The sequence below is a fragment of the Apostichopus japonicus genome, chromosome 17 (assembly GCF_037975245.1).
Source record: "Apostichopus japonicus isolate 1M-3 chromosome 17, ASM3797524v1, whole genome shotgun sequence".
In the NCBI taxonomy this organism is placed as follows: domain Eukaryota; kingdom Metazoa; phylum Echinodermata; class Holothuroidea; order Aspidochirotida; family Stichopodidae; genus Apostichopus; species Apostichopus japonicus.
Window position 1 is genome coordinate 5,878,699 of NC_092577.1, and position 21,634 is coordinate 5,900,332.

Sequence of the window (21,634 nt, forward strand, 5' to 3'; positions counted from 1 at the left end):
ATTTGTAAATATTATTGCTATAACTTTCTTCTTGATGTTGTTATTGATGGCAAAATGAAATGATTCATCATATGAGAGTGTTTGAAATTTGCAAAAGAAGTCAGAAGAATGTTAGGTTTTTAATAAAGAATCCTTATACTCCTTAACCTTCCAGCCCCAGCCTCAGCCCCAGCCCCAGCCCCGGCTTTAGCAACAGCTCAATCACAGTCTCAGCCCCAGCCCTAGCCCGTGCCCAGCCTCAGTCCAAAATGTAGGTCATATTGCCACAATAGTTGTAGTCCATTGATTGGAATACAAGACAAGACACTGAAAATGCATTTGATCAAATGTATTGTATATTCTTAGAAGTATCTTAACATCGAATTACCGGTTGCAATGTCCTATTGAACTATAAAAAACATTAATATATACATATAACAACATTAGCAAACTAGGGTGAGTAAAGATAACCGAAAATTGCATGCAATAGAAACAAAATACTTTTTTTTAAAAACAGATTCTATATCTCTTTCATAAAACTCAAATGGTTTTCTATTTCTTAATTATACCACAAATGCACGATAAACTGTACATTTTAAGAGGGGGTGTAATGAACAAATTTATATAAATCATCGTTTACTATACACTCGAAGCTTACCAATGATACCCAATTTGTGTCAAACAAAGCTTGCATACGCGAGGAATAAACGATCAAAAATTCGAGGGTAATAAAAGCTTTCTAAAAACTGTTGTTTTTTATGGAAATGCAGCGAGACGTCAGCAAACTTCCGGGACGCTATGCTTACATTTATAATCATCTGAGAACACACAACATAACACTGTTACAGTGCTATTTAGTAATTGAGATTTGGCGTTTGGAGTTTTGGTTTTACATAAATTTATCTCGTAACTGTTAATTATGCCGAGCCGATTTGTGGTTGCAGGTTGCTTCAGCACAAGTAAAGACGGATTTCCCATACACGTTTTTCCAAAACGATGACAGAAATCGAGAATTTGGAGACGTTTCGTTAGAAAAAACTACACATAGACAACGTTAAGAGTAGCTGTGGGCCCCTGACATTGTTATGACCACATTCTAAGCCTCCTTGATACACATTTTGTATTAGTTACCTGGTATTTTGCAAAAAACTTAAAGCCACTTGTGGTAAAAATGGCGTTGTGCTATAATTTTAGCGTAACAGTTGGACGATACCATTTACACAGGCTAGTCTGTTATACAACGTCTTTGACTACTAGTAGTATTATAGGGTTGCACTTGTACTTTACAGAATGTCACAATTTCCTTGCATTGTAAGTAACAACAATTTAAAAACTTTGCTACCAAGTTAGGTCGATGGATCATCGACACTTGATTAAATTTAAATCATATTATGGTCTTAATAACGGTGGTTTTGTTAATGATCAACCGACCAGCTTCGGTTTAAGATAGTCCGACCGCTCTGCTCGGGACTTTCATCGGCAGCGACGCGTCTCGGTCATCGGGATCGTTTTACAATTACTCTGCAAGGGGCTTGATTTGATAGGGCAAATCACCGATATCTTCATCACCCTCGAAAAAGATTTCCTCCTCTTCTTCCTTAAGAAGATATTTTTCGTCTAAGCTAACGAATGTTCTGAGAGTTGAACGCCCACTTCCTCGGAATCGGAAGATGTGGGAGAAGAATAGCAGTTAATGAGGAGAGTGTTGTATTTATCTGTACGTAGTAAACTGTATGACGCCGTAACACTAAAAATCAGGGAGTCGGCTCTGGCTGAAATGGTCCACACTGACGTCATATGAACTGCTGTGGGAAGCTTTGAGTTCTGTGACGGAGGTCTGGAGGTCTCTAGGGAATACTTCTACAGCGATTGTCTGGTTTTTGCAGCTGCATTCACGGGAAGTAGTGAATGAGTAAAGTTGTAGTCATGTAGATAAACCTTTCCAAGACATGAAAACCACCATTCATCCCTCTTTAATGGTCAACAGTTTTACCTTCAAGATTTCGAAAAGTCAGATAATGGTCGTACTACAACAAGCATTGCAGTTATCTTATTTTATACAACAACCCTCGGAGGCTGGAAACAACCTATACGACCAGAGCAGCTAAGAAAGTACTCTTGACGAACTCTAACAATGTAGCCGTGCTAAACTTGGAGCAAATACATTTAACATTCAAGCTCCATAAACCTATATGATGTGTTTTCTTTGCACAGTGTAGCATATGCTAAATAAATAAATGGACGACTAAGTAATTGGTCCAAGTCAACACGTCAACAAGAAGGCAAGTTAAAGGCACGCCTTGATTTCGCGTCACCAGCATTTACTTATTATATTGGTGTAGCTAGCTGTTTCACCCATCAACGTGCAAACACATTTCCCGTAAATGCCTGAACGCTCAGGCTAACTACAAACAAGAACAACCCTTTTGCATAAAAACAAAAAGGGTTATGATTGACCAGAATTTATCGTTAACTAAATCAAATTTGAATTCAATTTTTCTTAATTTAAATTGAATTAATTTACTAATGCCTTATAAACGTTTAACTAATTATTGATTGATATTTACCCAATACAAAAAGAAAAAAACCAAAACTTGCCCATGGTTTTTATATTAGCCATCAAAAATAGTAAAAGGCATACATTCTCCAGTACCTTCGTGTTTGGACGATTCCTGGATATCCCGTTTCATGAAAATTAAAAGACAACATCACAACATTAACTGATTCTTACATATATAATTGATACGTTCTGTACATGTGACCTCTTTTCAACAAAAGGAGTAACATAAGTTGTTGACCTTATTCAATCCCGATTCCAAAATCCCAGAACATCGTAAATAAGTATATGAAGGGGAAAAAAGTTGAAAGGTATTTGTTTTCAGAGTTTGATTTTGTAATAAGCGTTATGTAAAGAAGTTTTTATTCCTCGTGTAAACGAGTGTCTTGTGGGAAAATATTATTAGAATTATACATACTTAGTCAAAGTTGTCTGAAGTAGGAACATTTCTGTCACTGTTCGCAGACTCCATACTAGACCGTGCATAACTTCGCAGGTTGCGTATAATAACCAGGAAGGCAAGAAAGAGTAAAACTGTATTTCTCGTTTCCAAACATTGCAAGTAAAAATATTATTTAATGTGTATCTTGTTATCACAATTAGCAGTAAAACGTTTTCATTACTGTCCTCAGCATTAACGAAAGACATTCGACAGACCAAACACAAATCATACTATTATATCTAACGTGATGGGTATCACATTTTATCTGTTGGCAAAGAAGTAGGTATGGCCCTATGTATACGTGAAGTTTGCTGCTGATAATTTCGTGTCATGCTGTAATCTATTTGCCAACGCCAATAGATGTACTTTCAGTTAAATACAAAACTACATTTGAAACTAGCTATAGTCTAGTTATAGCAACAAATGCATTGTATTCCATTGCGACAATAATTGTGTGACAAAACTACAGTAATTTTGTTTTCATTGCAAACACTTTATCTAACACAATGACCTGATACTTCCTAAATGTACTTCTCTTACGATTGTGGTTATTTTCTAATCAATAACGTGACTGTTCTAGTTTGGTTTCTGAGACAGTTTTGCTGATATGCTTTCCCTTCATTGTCGTTAATTTTATAACCTTCTATAACTATTTTGTACCTCTAATACTATATAATTCAGTCTTACCACACAAATACGAATATATGAATCACATGTACAACCACTGAGCACTGAAGTTTCATTCATGAAACAAAAATATCTGACATCGTCAAAATATTTTTTCAGTGCCAGTGGAAATAAATGAGAGAGGAGCACAGCAAATTCCTTTATAAGATCAAATCATTCAAGCAAATTAAGGTATGAACGTTATCTAAGTCAATGAACTTTCTGAAAGTTCATAAATAAGTGCTAAGAAAAATCAAACGCCATTACTTCTGTACAATTTTGGTACGTAACCCTGAAGATATATAGATTTAGTTTTGGTGTTGCGTAGATTTTGAGATACTCAAGTAAAGATCATGTTAATTACATCCTTTTTTGTTGGTAAATATATTATAAACGTTCGGAGCGCTGTTACGCGGTAAATTTTGAGATACCTAAATATAGCAAAATGTATTATTAACAAAACTGTTGTTATAAACATGTTGAAGATAGTGTGGAGCTATGCATTCACCATGGTTCTACAATGGTTAACGTAAGAGGACACTGAACATACATGCTCACGCGATACTCAGATTAAATTATAGATCATTTGTCCGTGATAAATTTGTAGCATGTTCTACATTTCATTTGAGACCGCAAATTGCTTCTATTCCTATTAAGATTTGTGATGCTGTATTGTGAAAGTGACTTAATAATCTGTGTACTATCTTATGTAAAGTCCAGTCGCCTTAAATGATGAACCATGTCTCTTTAAATGGTAATATGTTAAATATGATGCAATGATGTAATAGTAAACCTGGACTAATAACTATGGTTTCTAGCGTTCTTCAACATATAAATATAAATATTGTACAGAAAGTCATCCTTAACATGGATCATATTTTTAAACGTGTCAGGACTGGTTAAATTGTGCGTTACATAAATCTACAGAATTGACGGGAAGATGCAAGATAATAAAAAATAAACTTTTCAGTAAAAACTAACATGGCAATATTTTATTGTCTTTAATCTTCACCTACTACTCTGAAATTAAATAGTTTCTTAGCCAACGAATCTCATGGAAACAATCTGAAGAAAATGTTTGAACCCTTATGGACCAAGTTTCTATTCTTTATTTGAATTCATTACATTCCTCCGTCCATTGTAGTAGTGAGGCTTAGCGGAATTAGATCATAAGCTTTTTCAACAGACTGTATGGCCTCTCTTTTTGTGAATGTAGACCAATCTTCAGGGATATCGGCCTCAACACAACTATAGTGTTTTGCAAATTTTCTGTTAAATCTGTTAAAAATGTATTTCCAGAATTCGTTCGGTTCATCAACTTTACTGGGAATATTCCAAGTTGGATAATCTTCCTTGTATTCACTATAGGGTCTGTAGTCAGACTTCGGGGAAACAGACGTCATATAACTTGCAAATGCATAAGTACATACTTTAACTAACATCGGCCAAGTCCAATCATCTCCCTTGTTTTCACTGTACGGTCTAAAGTCAGCCTTCGGAGACCTATACCTCAATTGACTTGCAACTGCAGAAGTGCATACTTCTATAAACAGCTTCATAGATTCTACATTACGCCAACCCTTTAGCCCTCCCGGGTAGTGCAGCTCTGTTTCATGAAATTCATGACCCTCAAGTGTATTTTCACAGACTGCTCCACAAAATGGGCACTGCTCAGTACAACCTTTAATGATCTGCGCAAGTTCGATGTGTATCTCTCCGGGCAGTGACAAAAGCCATGTCTTTGTTTCATCCATGTTACCTTTATAAGGAAGGATTATTGACTCCTCAAGTTGGGGTTTTAATTGCTTTAGTACAATCCGCATGGAATCTTCAAAGTTTTCAAAGTTCTGTACCTCTGTTAAGTTTGCAATGTCGTCTAATGTATTAACACTACAACATGTTTTGCAATAAATCCTCAGATTCTTTTGGAAAAGCTTTAGCCAAATTTTTAGATTTTTAGCTTCTGATTGAAACTGACCCATGGTTTCATCAAGAACTTTCTTTGCATTTGTTGTGAAGAAAAGAATGGTTTCGATTTTTAAAGTTCTGATCATGGAATTATCACACTTATTGCATTCGTTTGCTATGAAGTCCAAAATCCATTTCTCTGTGAAGCTATCATAGTTCTCAAAGAACTGAGCAAATCCTAAGTAATCACTTTTTACGCAAAGGTCTCTCAAGACCGTTCCAATAAATATTCGCTTCAAATTAAAGACATCTGACTTTACAAAGAAAAACTCTCTTAATCGATGGACAAAGCTTTCTTCAGTAACTCTCACTACCGAGTTTACCATTGCTTTCCCAACAATTTCACCCACGAGACGATCACAGTTTTCACTGTTTTTTGTCTTTTGTATGGCTAGACACAAAATTGACTCTTCATATGTAAATGTGTTAGCAATGTTCTGCTTTCTTTTTTCCTCAAATTTCTTCAGAGATATCACGTCTGAAGACCATGCAGATATGTGTGCGGTAGCAGCAGCTCTTACTATTTCAGCATCACTACCATCGATGGTAGCTTTTTGAATCAATTTGAACATTTCATCTAACGTTCTATTAAAGTCAAACGAAGATTTTGAAAGTGCTCTGCCTATCACTGTCATTTTCGCTTCAGTTATAGTGCTGTTGATGCTGTTCATATCTTCTGAAGAAAGAACAGGAAGCATATTAATAAAATACCTGTCAAGCCTTTGTAGCGTGATAAGATTGAATGGGAGAAGTGCAAACTTTGTGATATTTGAAGCAGTCATAACTTCTCTGAGGACAATCATGTCTGTATGGGAGCACACCTTCTCAATATTTGAGAGAAAAAGACAAGCCTTGCTCTCTAGAAAAGAGTAGTCTAAAGGCTGTGCCAGTTTTTTTTCATAGTCGGCTTGATCGAAGAACCATCTAGTTTTTACATTGATTTTACTTTCACTCGATTGAATGTCATCAACTGAAAGAGCTTCGACCTCTTTTAAGTGAGCTTTGTGGACTTCAGAGAGGAAATTGGAGCCAAAGTATAAATACATTGTCAATCTTTCAACAATACCGCTAAATTCATCTTCAAATCCATTCAATAAGACGCAAAGTTTCTCAGAGGAAGCAGCAATGTCATGAGGGTTGGAAGTCAAGTTTTTTATTTTGGAATGAACTTTGTCAAATATAACAGAAATGTCTTCATTTTTAACGTTGAAGTTATCATTTATGTTTCTGATATTATTAGATGTTAAATCAGTTTTGTGTGCATTGGCACAGTCAGAAAGTGATCTGTTTGTTAATAATGACTCGACTTCTTTGCCGCATTGCCTTAATTTGCAAAGCATGTGTTTTTCCGTATTCTGTTTGATATCACATAACTCGTTCAAGGGATATCTTCTTTGCATCTTGTTAAGGAACTCTTGTTTGGTTTGGTTAAAAGATTCCGTACTGTCCTCTGTGTTTTCCTCAAGCATATTAATGAAAAGTTCCCTCGCATTCTTAACTTGCTTGACAATTAACTGTGATTGTTTCACCTCTTCAGTTACTTCTTGGAAGCGTCGCTCTACTGTCTGCAAGAAAAAAGTTTTATTCGACTCGATATCTTGTTCAAAGTAATGCTTTTGCTCCTGTAAATATTTATATTTTGGTGATTGCATCATTTCTGAGACCTTTTGCTGAAATGCTTTCATTTTATCGCTGGCAGTCTTACAGAGAACATCCAGTTGTATAACTTTAAGGTTCTCAATATCATTTGACGAATCGTACCTTAGTTCATTACACGCTAATGCGAGTTTTTCAGAAAGGCCCTGCAACAGGTTTAAGAGCATGCCCCGGTACAATGTTACAAACTCGTGGTTGAGTTTTTCAGCGTTGGTATCGTGAAAATTCTCTACAAAGCTGCTAGTCTTAAGCGCTTTACCAACATCAGCGAGGCGTTGACAAAATCCATTAAATGACATTTGAGGACGATTGCATTTCTCTAAGAGTTTTAAGATATACTGCCGAAGAGCAAGAGCATCTGAAGATTTGTGTTGGTCTTTGCTTGATAAAAATGTTTTACTTGGTCGTACTGTAAACGCGCATCTCTCATGTTGGAAAAAGAAAATATCGCTAATATTTTGATTTGAGATTTCAATACCGTCACTCTTAAGAATTTCCTGTAAGTACTTAAGTGTTTTTCTGAATACTTTGTCGGAATGATATTCTCCATGAACTTTGCTAAGATTTTTTTGAGCATGGTTGACCAAACAACATTTTCCTGACTTATTTACTTCCTGCATTCTAAGAATGCTCTTTGAAATAGTTTTCATAAACGTATTGTTATCCTCTGTGCACATTTCTTCCGTCACGTTAATGAGAACGACATCAGCGAGACAAGTAGCTAAGGAACAAATAAAGTTGTTTCTCTCAATATAATCTGGAGATGAAATTTCCTCGGTATGAAAACTTTCTGTGTTTAGTATCAGTAGAAAGTCATATGGGATGTTTGCATTTTTAGCATTTCTAACCGGCAATAGTTGCACGAGAACGCCATCTCCGTTTTTACAGAATGAGAAGTTTACTCCAAACAATTGATTAATTAAGGAAGTCTTTTTGGTTTCTTTGCAGCCAATAATCGAAACAACACAAACCTTAGAATCAGCTATGGATCTGCTTTGCAGACTGTCAAATACTTTTTCCAACCATTTGATCCCAATTGTATTCGTATTACTGTGACAAAGTGGCAATGAAACGCCTCTTTCAAACAAATGAGCAAATTTTTCGGGATATGTTTCATTATCGGATGCCAAATTTTCGCTACGTGCGAACCTTGGATGATCACATTCCACCATTTGTCCAACCTCGTGTACTAAATCATTTACATCAAACTTGTTATTTGTACCCTCTTCATGGTGTAAAACCTTCCCTAGCCAATGATCAGGAAAGGTTTCAAGATACCTGTAAAGCAAGTAACTGTTTTTAATTTCACTGTCTAAGCAAGTCAGGAAGATTTTCAACGGCTCACTCAAACTCGAGTTTTTCTGCAGATTTCTAATTTCGCGTTTCCTTTTTAATTTGTTAGAGACTTCATGTTCAACACCTTCGACTCCAATCTCTTCCCTGTCTACTACCACCCATTTCCTCCAAAGGTCTTGAAGTGGAAATATTTCTTGCCGTGTTCTCCCTTCTCCTTCTACAGCATCAACGATGTTGTGAGAAATGTCTTTGGTACTCTTACAGTTTGGATATTCGTCATCAACATCAATGTCTAACATTTCACAAATCTGCGGAAACATTGCGAATGAAATCTGCTTATCTGTAAGTACAGTTTTTTTTATGTGACTTAATAAAATGTGACCCAGCTGCGATCTTATGGCGGGTTCAACAACGGTAACATTTTGAGTTGATTGGAATGCAACCAAAGCGTCGGTGTGAGCTGAAACCAGAATAACGTTTGAGGATTCACTTATTTCTTTGACCCTTTTCTGAGCTTCGTCATTTAGGGTGGTTTCCACAAACAGAATAACAGTGCTTGACACTTTACAGCAAAATTGAGCTTGTTCTTTGTGATTGAAAGAATCACCATGCAAATTTAGAACAGCCAAGGGTACTGTGATATCGTTTTCCTCTTGTGTTGGTAAGTACCAAGCACATTCAACGATCCCTTTAGAAAAAGCATTGTCTTTATCCTCTGATAGGTATGCCTTACAAGGTATATCAGAGTTGCTCATTGCTGAAAGCATCTCATTAAGAACCTTAGTCTTAGAAACACTTACCTTTCCAATCCTAAAACATGATATAGTGACAAATAGCTGGTTAATGATACCTGTTACATCTTCTGTGCTGGTGCATACATACGACCTTCTTAGACCATAATGTAGTAAAACGGGGTTTTGATGTAACCTCGGAAGTATGATTGGCACAGCTTTTCCAGTTAAAGATAAGTTGCGTAATACCTCTTGGAGAAGGTGAATATCACAGCAGGTCAATATGGCAAACAAAATATCTCTGATTCCATAATCTCCATTTGTCATTCCTTTGGCTTCTTTCAGGGTTTTCAAATGGTCAGAAAGATCTTGAAGTGCAGTTTGTTGGCCTAACGAGAGGCGATTTAGAAATGTCTGTATGATGTCTCGGCGATCATTGGTGTTCAAGTCTTCTTTGATCATTCGTTGGTCTCGAAGTGTTAACTTTGATGTTTCATCCAAACCAAGAAAACTTAACAGGTGTTTGAATTCCTTTTCCTCCTTTGAGATTGGTTCTGAGAGAACAAAGTCCAACTATTAAAAAGTAGTTGTCCTGTGGGGCTGTGTATATTCTCATCCTGTTTAAATTATTCTGGGATCTTATCATTTAGTTTAAATACCCTACCGGACAAAATCACCATTTAATCATATATCCCATACTCTGTACAGGACAAGTGCTTACAGTTGTCTAAGTACAAAATACTGATAAAAGGGAATTGAGACTTGATATTCTGCTTCATTACAACACGACGATATTCCAGGTGTGATGGAAAATTGCCTTAGCAGATAATGCTCAGATGAAAAGATTAGATGCTCAAATCCATGACTGTTGTTATTACAGGAGACTAACATGAGACACCATTTGCTTGACTCTTTATTCAAACGAACTATATTATGGTAGCAAACACAATGACTGGATTATTGGGGCAATTCAAGGAATAACAACTGAAGGGATAGCGTATCCATATGTAGGCCTATGCTTCAATGTACAGTGACGCAATTTTTATATAACTTTGAAATTTTGTATAACTGGGATGTCTAAATTAAGGAGGATTGTTTCTTATGACAGGTTGTAAGAGACCGATAGTCGTTAATACATAAAAAGTTATACCACTGTACATTTTTAAGGACACTCACTCCGCCCCTTAAATGACACAGTGTAATAGACACATACCGAAGTAATATCAATGGAAGTTTTATGCAATAACGATTCTTTAGGTTTTTTAAACCTGAATGATTACAGAAAAGGATTTTAGCTTACCGTGGATTGGTAACACATGTTTGACTATAATGTATCCTAAGCCGACAACGACAGCTCCGTTAATTGGTATAATTAGGTCTTCAAAAGCTGTGAAATAAAATGATATCTTTGGTCTCAGTTACTCTGAAGCCTACGAGTCGAATTCTGTTTTTAAGCAGATATATTCCTTCCAATATTATTGGTGAATGGATTAGGTCCATATTTTAAATGAATACGTTTCCTTAACTGTGTCTGTTTTACGTGAAAAGGAAATTCTGAAATCGCAGTCGTTGTGACTCTATAAGTTGATAAACAAAACAGAGTAGCCTACTACCTCTTATCAATAACATACTGTTACCAGTTTTAACAAACTAACGACTACACAGTACATAAAACATATCGTGGCACACTGGCCCACCTATGTCGGGGGCCTCGGGCCCCTTCATATGCTGTAACTATATTATTCATACAGCACAGCTGAGTGATCACTTGGTCAATGCACTAAGTTTACATTTTATTTGAGATGATATTGTAAATACTGATGCAGATGTTCGCTGTAATCCAAACATGCGTAGCATAGGAAACACATTTTTGACAACAAGAGGCCGAAATATAGAGGCCATTTTAGTAATTTCTAGATAAGAGGCTAATTTTCGAAACACTTTTTAAAACATGTTACAACATACAACATATGTGCCGCATATTGTGGGTGCCTTTCATTTTGAAAACTCCAAGTGACAATTAAGTATTCCAGTCCGCCCCTGAGTTATGGACTTGCGTGCCACACAGCCCCCGCCAACTCACCCCAAAGGAAAAAAAATGAAATGACATATTTAAGTATTTAAAAACACACTGTAAGAAAGGAATATTTTAATACGGTAGCATTATTTGCATCTTAATCCCAGGCCTGAATGACAAACGAGAGTCACATGAGACACAAAAATATTGAAAATGTGGTAACAAAAAGAAAACAATTTGACCATAACAGGATCAAGGAGTAACCAATGTAAATTAATAAATAAATAAACTATAATAATATAAAGAGTGGGGCACCAGCAATCAAGATAAAATTTCTTTTTTCTTATAACATGACAAACCTTAATGCGTTCTCGTAAAGAAGGACGAATTGTCATGGACTCGAAATTTCGTTTTTGAACAAAAAAAAACTGTATATTGAGATCATAAGCTCACTTATACTGTCCAACATATGCTGAAATGCTATGAAAAGGTCACTAATGCGGAAAAGTAAACACATATTTTAAGGTTTATTTCTCTATCCCCCCCTCCCCACCCGTATAGGTTTAAATTGGCAATTGTTAGCATTAGGAGATTTGAAGCGGGACATATGCATACGATTAACTTTCATCAGTCAATTAAAATCGGACACCTCAACCCCATTAAACGTTTTTTTTTTAATTAAAGCAGCATTTTGCGTTGAGTCGCCGTTTTCCTCAATTTTTCCGTGTCTATCAAGTTTTTGTCATAATACAATCACAAAAAAACAAAACTAAGGCTTTTTCATACTTTTTTTGCCCACAGCAAACGTTAATTAGCAGTAATTAAAGCTTTTATATGATTCTGAGATGAGTGTCTCCCTGACACATCGAATCATTTAGTATTTATCACATGCAGCTCAACAAAACCGCCTATTCAAATTAAACCAAACAGTGAAGAGATGTTTATGAAGAGATGTTAAAATAGACTCATTCATTGGCATGGTAATCCCTTGCTGCAAAGCACTATTTAAATCTCCACGTGGCCTAGCCAATATGCCTTATTGCATTCCCTTATGAGAAACGTTACTTTCCTCTCCTGAAAAAACGTTGTTTTCTCCCATGTTGTTAGAGGAGGATAATAAGGTTTTCAAGAGTGGAAACTAACGGGTCCGGAAACTAACGGCCCCGTTGCGCTACACTGACAGTTACATTGCTTTTAGTGCACAATGCACAGCGTGTACATAACGTTTTTCAGGCCAAACCAGTGTAAGTCACACACGAATAGGTGTGATTGTACTACAGTAACTAGTCTATGTAACACCGAGTAGAGTGACACAATATCGTTCTCGCGAATGTTACGTACCGATCAGGTTCTTCTGGTTCCATGACTTTCTCTCTTATGTATCCTTGCTGTTTTTTTTTTTCGTCGTTTGCAATGAGATATGGCGTAACAACATGTCCCTTCGCGCAGTACGTACATCTCCACAGCTGATTTTTGTTTACTGTTTACCTTGCTATTCTAAGTACCTTGTCCGTTATACATATTCACAAGGTTCCTATAAGTGGGAGGAGTCTATCAAAGTCAAAGATTCAAAATACGAAAATCAGAAAATGTAATATTTTTTGCACTTGTCGGGAATAGTTTGAGTTGAAACTTTAGAGTTAGCTTAGTTTACGTCATTGGTATAGTATCCTAGTATTGAAAAACCTCGAGAATCAACGCAAATTGCTGCTTTAACATTGTCAAGCGATACAAATTTTATATATATATGTCATTAAAAGAAAGATAACTCACAAAACTGGGTCATTGTAAGGTATGCAAATATGCTAACTGCCACGAATAGGGCGAAGCGGATCTTCTTTTCATTCGGTCGTCCATGCTCTGGTTCCTAATATTTGAGATTAAAAAACGTATTGTTCAATAAACTGGATAATTTTGAGGAATCATTGTGAGCATATTATGTTGTTGGTGCGTGATACAGTTGTTTTCAATGACACTTTACGGTGTTGTAACACAATTAATTGTTGCATTGACTTAATGCATTCAATTCATCGGTTGCCAAAACCGTTAGAGCATAAACATATTAATCATAGACATATTCTACTGACATTTCCTATCAACCATATATGATAGCTGGTAGCTGATAGTGCGTAGCCTGTCGTAGCACATTCCATTTTTGCCCACCGCTTGTTTGTGTTATTTATTAAACATTCTGCTTCTTAATCGCCAAAAAAAACACAATAAAAAACACTTACCAACAGGTTTAGTAAGTGGTTGATCAATCCAAAACTAACCACAGCTACAGCAAAGGCAGGTGTAAGTAGCAACTTCATAAACAATATATCTGCAATTGGCATGACATGATAGAAAATGACAAGGTCACCATGCCATGTTTAAACTCGTACAGCGAGCACGCATAGCTTAATAACGACTACATAAGGGGGTATGGACAGTTATGGTCCACGTCATTTTTTCTAAAAGTCGGTTTGGATACCATTATTTATCTTCATATCGGACAACATAAAATAAGTACAAATTAATCATAAATATAATGAGAAATATTCAGGATAGCCATAATTAAAAGAGAAGATTCATTGAATGGATAAATTAATACAATAATTAAAGCATACCGTTAAATTCTGACATAATGCTAGAGACTAAATCAAGTTTTCATTTTTTTTAATGTCCGAGTCTATTACTTACAACAATCAATAAACGTATATGTAATACAAGTTTTGAGTAGTTATAGAAGGGAATAATGTTTTCAAATGTCAACATATCATGTTTTAAACAATGTACAGCGTAACATACACCATAATGATATGTAAGTTGTACGTTTACAAATTCCAAAACACCATATGATTGTATAGCAGTGCACATTGTATTTAAAAGTAACAAACAAAAGTGAAATTTATTTCAACTCATTTCTGCTTTGATGGTCTAGAATATTTATGTATAATCTCTAAGTTTTTCCTATTTTTTAAATGGTAAGTGAATGTATTGAAAGTATAGGATACTTACAGAATCCTTCGCTTGCTTTTTGGTCCATCTTTCATACATTTGTTAGACAAATGATAAATAGTTAAGTGATGAAAAAAACAACTTGCAAGTCTTCTATCAGCTGCCAACATACCGTTATGCTTCCATTGCCACTGTATGTGAGTCTATAAACGTATTTCAAAATAGTCACTGATATTTATACCATGTCAGAGTAGGATGTCGAGCGTGTTAATTATGACTCTACTTTCAATCCCCAAATCGTCAGCAGCTGAAACTGCGCATACTCGCTGAACTATGAACCTCATATAGATGAAATACGTTAAAAGTGCCTATCAACAGAAAAAGAAACGTTTTTTTTACTCAGCAGAAATCAACTCGTCAAGATTGTAAATATATAGTTCTTGACTTTCGTCACACAATGAGCTCGAAATAGCTCATGAATGTTTTGTTCACCATCAAATGAAGAAATATTGAGCGGAATAGATTCAGTTTTCATTGATATTTTTTTTCTGCCGCCCACTTTTCATAGTAAAGTATACATTAAAACATAGTATTATTGATTTACACGCTTGAAAAGAAAATGAATTTTAGTATCGAACAGGTTCGTCTAAAATCAATTTCAATGATGGAGCTATATAACCGCATGGCTTGTAATATTCTTATTTTCAATATTTAACTCAGGTTCATCCAAAACATTGAATATTATTGGCAAAATGTCCGTGGCCAACGTGTGCGCAACGACGTGTACATCCTCTTGCCAATAATTCAATCAAGGGATCAGCCATTCCCTAACTTACAAGCAGAAAACCATCAAAGTTCCCTAATTTAAAACTAGCATGTATTTACGGTACAAATTAAAGGTCTACGGACATCTATATGAACATCATTGTCATAATCTCCCATCGACATCATTCAAACATTAATCATTTTTCTTTCTCTTCCTAATTCTAGTTTTATATATAAATAAGCATTAGCTAATTATGCACATTGATGCTGTAAAGGTAGTGGCTGCTTTATTTTCTAATATGTTATTACTTTGTTTTTAAGGCCTTTGTTTCAAGGACACTGAACACAGGTTTGTAGCCTAATGCAAGTTTTTAAAATAATTTATTGTCTACCTTGAAATGAGGAACATCACATTATTCAAATGATTTGTGTGGTCTTGTAATTAGGCCTGACATAAGAAACTTTGATGAGCGCAAAACTCTATGTCATAGTTTGCATATATTTAATGAGTTTCCCAAATTTATCAAACCTTCGGATGTATTCATCTTGGAAAAAAAGTAATTTCAACAAATTTGACAGATTTTGAATGAAATTATCACATCCAACAAACGTACTGAATATGGGGCGAATTGGCTAGGTTTCCGTAGTACTTCAAACAGTCAAAACCGATTACGCTTTGTTTTTCAAAAAGTTCAACAATATATTAAGACCACATTAAATCCATGCTTTCTCCTTTTTAGAAGCATTTCTCAGAGAGAGAGAGGACACCACTCCTCTAAAATTCCCCCTCCTGCAAAAAAGAAAAGAAAAAAATAATCCTAGTCCAAAAACAGTTGGTAGCACGCATAATTCTGACCCAGATCCCCTGCCAATTAATATATCAGGGAAATTAACGCTTCTTCACTTGAAAACAGAATACAAAAAATAATAGTGTACAATATACATGAAAGTGAAATTTGTTATCATGGTATGTGAGAATTGGAGAGTATGGGTGAGATTGTGAGAGTATGGCATGGTATCATGGAATGTTAGCATGGTATGTAAGAGTTGGAGAGTATGTGAGGGTTTGTGAGAGTATGGTATGTTACATAGTATGTTATCATGGCATGTGAGAGTATGTGAGAGTTTGTGGGAGTATGTTATGGTACCATGCATGGTATGTTATCATGGTATGTGAGAGTTGGAGGGTAAGTGAGAGTTTGCGAGAGTATGGTATGGTACCATGGTATGTTAGCTTGGTACGTGAGAGTACGTGAGAGTTTGTGAGTGTATGGTATAATGATATGTTATCATGGTATGTGAGAGTTGGAGAGTATATGTGATATTTTGCGAGAGAATTGTACCATGGTATGTTAGCATGGTGTGTGAGAGTTTGTGAGAGTATGGTATGGTATCATATTTTATCATGGTATGTGAACGTTGGAGAGTATGTGAGCGTTGTGGGAGTATCGTATGTAGCTTGGTATGTGAGGAGTTGGAGAGTAGGTGAGCGTTTGTGAGAGTAAGGCATGGTATCATGGAATGTTATCATGGTATGGGAGAGTTGGAGAGTATGTGACAGTTTTTGAGAGTATGTTATAGTATTATGGTATGTTATCATGGCATGTGAGAGTATGTGAGAGTTTGTGGAAGTATGTTATGGTACCATGGATGGTATATTATCATGGTATGTGAGAGTTGGAGGGTAAGTGAGAGTTTGCGAGAGTATGGTCTGGTACCATGGTATGTTAGCTTAGTATGTGAAAGTATGTGAGAGTTTGTGAGAGTATGGTATAATGATATGTTATCATGGTATGTGAGAGTTGGAGAGTATGTGATATTTTGCGAGAGTATTGTACCATGGTATGTTAGCATGGTATGTATGAGTTTGTGAGAGTTTGGTATGGTATCATATTTTATCATGGTATGTGAGAGTTGGAGAGTATGTGAGCGTTGTGGGAGTATGGTATGTTAGCATGGTATGTGAGGAGTTTGAGAGTAGGTGAAAATTTGTGATAGTATGGTATGGTATCATGGTATTTTAGCATGGTATGTGAGGAGTTGGAGGGTATGTGAGAGTTTGTGAGAGTATGGTATAGTATCATGATATGTTAGCATAGTATGTGGAAGTATGTAAGAGTGTGTGAGAGTATGGTATGGTATCATGGTATGTTATCATAGTATATGAGAGTTGTAGAGTATGTGAGAGTTTACGAGAGCATTGTACCATGGTATGTTAGCATGGTATGTGAGAGTATGTGAGAGCCTGTGAGAGTCTGGTATGGTATCATATTTTATCATGGTATGTGAGAGTTGGAGAGTATGTGCAAGTTTGTGAGAATATGGTATTGTATCATAAAATGTTATGGTATGTGAAAGTTGAAGAATGTGTGAGAATTTTGTGAGAGTATGGTATGGTTCTAGAAGTTACTATTGTATAAGTATTGTTTTTTGTGCCTTGGCAGCTATTTCACAAGCCTTCCCTTTCTCCTCAAAAGTAAAAAGTGAAAGGTACATTCTGACAATTGTAAAAATATGTAAAATCTTTGCAAATCATTTTCATTGAACACCAACTGCAACAATGAACGTCAACGATGATGATTGAGCTCAGAATTACACAAATAAATAAAAGAAAAAGGTAGGAAACGTTGATCTTGATATTCGTTCTGTTTATTGTGACCCTAGTTAAAAAGTAAGAAATAGAACATTACAATTAATACCTATAAGTCTGCTTTCCTTCTATAAACTACTTTCTACTGGTGTGTGATGATTTGCATAAGTAACTGAGTGCACTCACAGCCACTTCATTTAAAAGATTTCAACCAAGCGCCCTCTCTCTTCGTTACATTCTTTATTACGTTGCTCGTTGTTTTTTTTTTACGTTTGGACATACACATTTAGTATTCAAATGTATGTGGAGAACACAGTAACTAAGTACCGACACTATGTTGTTAAAGCAAGCGGGTTCTTTAGATCGGAAACTTCTTTGGTTTGAAAAACTTTCAAATCACTCCTGATTGAATTTTCAATGTGGCTACGTTCGTCAATAGTTTTAAAATTGTGATTAAGTTATGCATCGGATATCCAGGTTTTATTTTCATCTCTCTCTCACTCTTCCACTTGTTGAAGTTACCTTCCCATGTACTCATTATTCCTGACTGACGAAATTGCCAGTTAATTTGGACATGTACTCCCTCACATTCTGTGCCGACGTCCGCTGCAGTGCAGATCACTTCACTCGCTATACCATCGATAAGATGAAAGTACCGTTATACATACATTTAACAGTTTGTGAGAAAAAATCTTGTGCATTTTAATTTATCTTCGTGATTAAAAGCGTTTATCTACAAACTAACTAAACAAGAAAAAACATAACTTATGTTGTATTTCATGTCTTCTTTTTGTTTTGCAACCTCGTATCAATATTCACAAAATGTTGGGCAAGAACGGGTCATTCTAGTCACGTTTTGGCAAGAAAAACAAAATGATGTAACGTTTATATTTTCCGAAAGTTAGTTTCATTAATGGCTGCGAGATCCCAAGTTAGAGCGGTCAGGATTTAATGGGACAATCGGCAGGCATGGCGCTATTACTATATAATAATGTTAACTGTATAACGAATTCGAGTCTAGAGCCTTGGTCCTGAGCCTTCATGGCATTCAACCTTCATTGATTGTAGCAAGAACCAAATTCGACAGGTTACGATTTAATGGACAGTAAACAGTCTTGGCGTTATTACTATAATAATATTAAGAACAAAAATTTGATCCTTGGCTTTTATTGCATTCAACCTTGAGCCTTAAGCCTTGGCCAAAAGCCTCCATAGATTGCTACGAGATCCCAAATAAGAGCGGTCACGATTTGATGGGATATTAGGAAGTCTGGAAGCTATTACTAAAATAATATTAAGTACAATAATTTGAGCCTTGAGCCTTCATTGCATTGAGCCTTGATCCCTGAGCCTGCAGCATTGACCATGAGCCTTCGTTGATTGCTGCGAGATACCAAATAAGAGAAGTCACGATTAAATGGGATTTTGGCAAGACGTGGCGCTATTGGCAAACTCATTTTAAGTACACGAAAAGAAAGCATTGTTGAGTATGTTACCTTGTTGCTGAGTTTTAGCTGACGATTTGGAAATATCTTCAACATGTTATTCTTCAAAAACTTTATTTGAAAAGAGACAAATATCGTACCAAGTTGATCACCTTGTATAACATTATATTAAATGAGCATTCCGATCTTTAAATGATAATATCAATAAAGTGTTCGTGGTGTGAATGGGGAAAAGCCAAAATGTTTTTTTTTTCTGTAAGTGACCTAACTCTAAAATCCTCAAAGAACTCATTTTAGAAACCCCAATGTTCAAAGTGATGGCCAGCGAGAGACATTTTTCTGCAGAATTGCAGTGTTGCTAGGTCGACTTGTAACACCTCAAACATAAAAAAGGATATTCTAGTAACTAAAGTTGGTGGTTTAACAATTTGTGTTGGAACTGTCTCCCTTCTTTGGACATAAGCTTAATCCTCATAGCAATTTTAATACGAATATTTGAATTCTTTATTGATATTTTGAAAACACATCTGGTACACAGCAAAGGGAACGATGGTGTTTTTTAAGGCATTCTAATTTATCTTCGTGATTAAAAGCGTTTATCTACAAACTAACTAAATAAAAAAAAACATAACTTATGTTGTATTTCATGTCTTCTTTTTGTTTTGCCTCCTCGTATCAATATTTACAAAATGTTGGGCTTGAACGGGTCATTCTAGTCACGTTCTTGCGAGAACAATAAATGATATAAGGTTTTTTTCTTCGAAAGTTAGTTTCATGGATGGCTGCGAGATCTCAAATTAGAGAGGTCACGATTTAATGGGACAATCGGTAATACTTGGCGCTATTACTATACTAATGCTAAGTACAAGCATTTGAGCCTTCAGCCTTTGCCTTTAGTCTTCATTGCATTCAGCCCTGAGCCTTCATCCTTGGCCTTGAGCCTTCGTGGATTGCTGCGAGATCTCAAATTAGAGCGGTCACGATTTAATGGGACCATCGGAAAGACGAGGCGCTATTACTATACTATGTTGAGCACAATAAACGAAAGCATTGTTGACTCTGTAACCTTGTTGCTGAGTTTTAGCTAACGATTTTGAAAATAACTTAAACATGTTATTCTTTCAAAACTTCGTACCAATTGGGTCGCCTTGTAGAACTTCATATTACATGAGCATTCCGATCTTTAATTGGTAATCTCAATAAAGTCTTCGTGGTGTGAATGGGGAAAACTCAAATGTTTGTTTCTGTAAATGAACTAAATCCAAAATGAAATCTATCTATCATTGCCATCATTTTAAATGCATTTCTACGGAACAACGTTTAATGTGGACGACTTTATGTAGATGTTGGTGTTTTTTCTTACCGTCTCCGTTCGTCCCCGAAACTTCCTGTTGTGTGGGCGGGGATGTGACCCCTGGCTACTCCACTGACTCTCATCTCAGTGCATATTCAATGGAACATTCTTAACTTAAGTTATCATGTGAATAAAACTAAAAAAGAAACTTGTTTCGAAGAAGTAACACTAAGAACGAACCTTTATTTAGTTAATTGTTTGGTAAGAATTGATATAAAATATTTTATTATGTCATTCATGAAATATTGATGTAAGAATAATGGCTTGATTGAGTTGAATAGCTATACATTTCACTGGTAATTAACGAGATGGATTTCTTACGTTTACAGTGATTGTAAAGTTATTGGTCACGCGTGCAATTAGCATAATCGTTCTTCAGTAAAGCTGCTCCCATTAACAGGAACCTTCGTCATGCTTGTCGGTGCCAATTATTAAAACGTCCAGTAACAAAGAAAATAACTTAGTTTGGAATAGGTCGACGGATGTGTAATGGGAACCGATATCATTGTGATTCACCATCTGCATCAAATCACTTGTGATTCAGCAGGAATTTTGCTAAAGACAGCTACTTTCAACGTAATCCGGAAATATTATATGAAAATGTTTTCGAAAACAACGGAAACAAATGAGATTGTTATTTCCATTATATGATCTAAATCCTGTTTTACCAGAAATGGGTTTTTACTTGATAGTGTGATGGAAATGACCAAAACGTTTGCAAATTGTGTGCACGGCAGAAGTTTTGATAAAGAGGGCGCTCGTTTACTGAATTATTCAGCAACAAAGATCGGCTTCGCCAAAAATTTAATATAGACCGAAACACTAGAAGATGATTATACATAATAACAGAAATGAATAACCCTGAAGAAGTAGTGTGTTGTAAAGTAAGAAGATAAAATTATACTTAGTTACAGCTAAACTGAAGTTAATACGTCAAAACACCTTAGTTTTGAGTAGACATTTTGTTCGGCTAGGTGCTACATTTCCATGGCAATTTGGATTACCATTTGACTATAATCAAATTGAAATCTAAACAAAGAAATTCAAAATCGGGACTGTTGAACATTACTTATTTCCGTTTTAACGTGTGATTAGTAGGCTTATTTAGCTTGATAGTGTATGGGCGACGAAGTGTTGAGAACGAGCCCTTGGTTACTCAGGCTCGTGAACCAAGTTCGTTTGATAAAGACATACTGGAGGTTAAGGTGACATAAAACTGTCACAAAAC

The 21,634-nt window shown here is 35.8% G+C and overlaps 1 protein-coding gene across 3 annotated transcripts; it reads right to left on the reverse strand.

Moving 5' to 3' along the window:
* Positions 1–462: 462 nt before the first annotated feature.
* Positions 463–13,789, reverse strand: LOC139954936 (interferon-induced very large GTPase 1-like). 3 transcript variants are annotated; one of them, XM_071954953.1, is made up of 3 exons: positions 13,547–13,789; positions 10,596–10,682; positions 463–9,849 (listed from the first exon to the last, which is right to left on the reverse strand). In XM_071954953.1, the coding sequence occupies exon 3, from the start codon at positions 9,755–9,757 to the stop codon at positions 4,766–4,768; it is 4,992 nt and encodes a 1,663-aa protein (XP_071811054.1). In that variant the 5' UTR covers positions 9,758–9,849; positions 10,596–10,682; positions 13,547–13,789; the 3' UTR covers positions 463–4,765. The 3 variants fall into 3 exon arrangements, with proteins under 3 accessions (XP_071811054.1, XP_071811053.1, XP_071811055.1); XM_071954952.1 differs by lacking the exon at positions 13,547–13,789 and adding an exon at positions 13,086–13,174; XM_071954954.1 differs by lacking the exon at positions 13,547–13,789 and adding an exon at positions 12,654–12,752.
* Between the last annotated feature and the right edge of the window lie 7,845 nt (positions 13,790–21,634).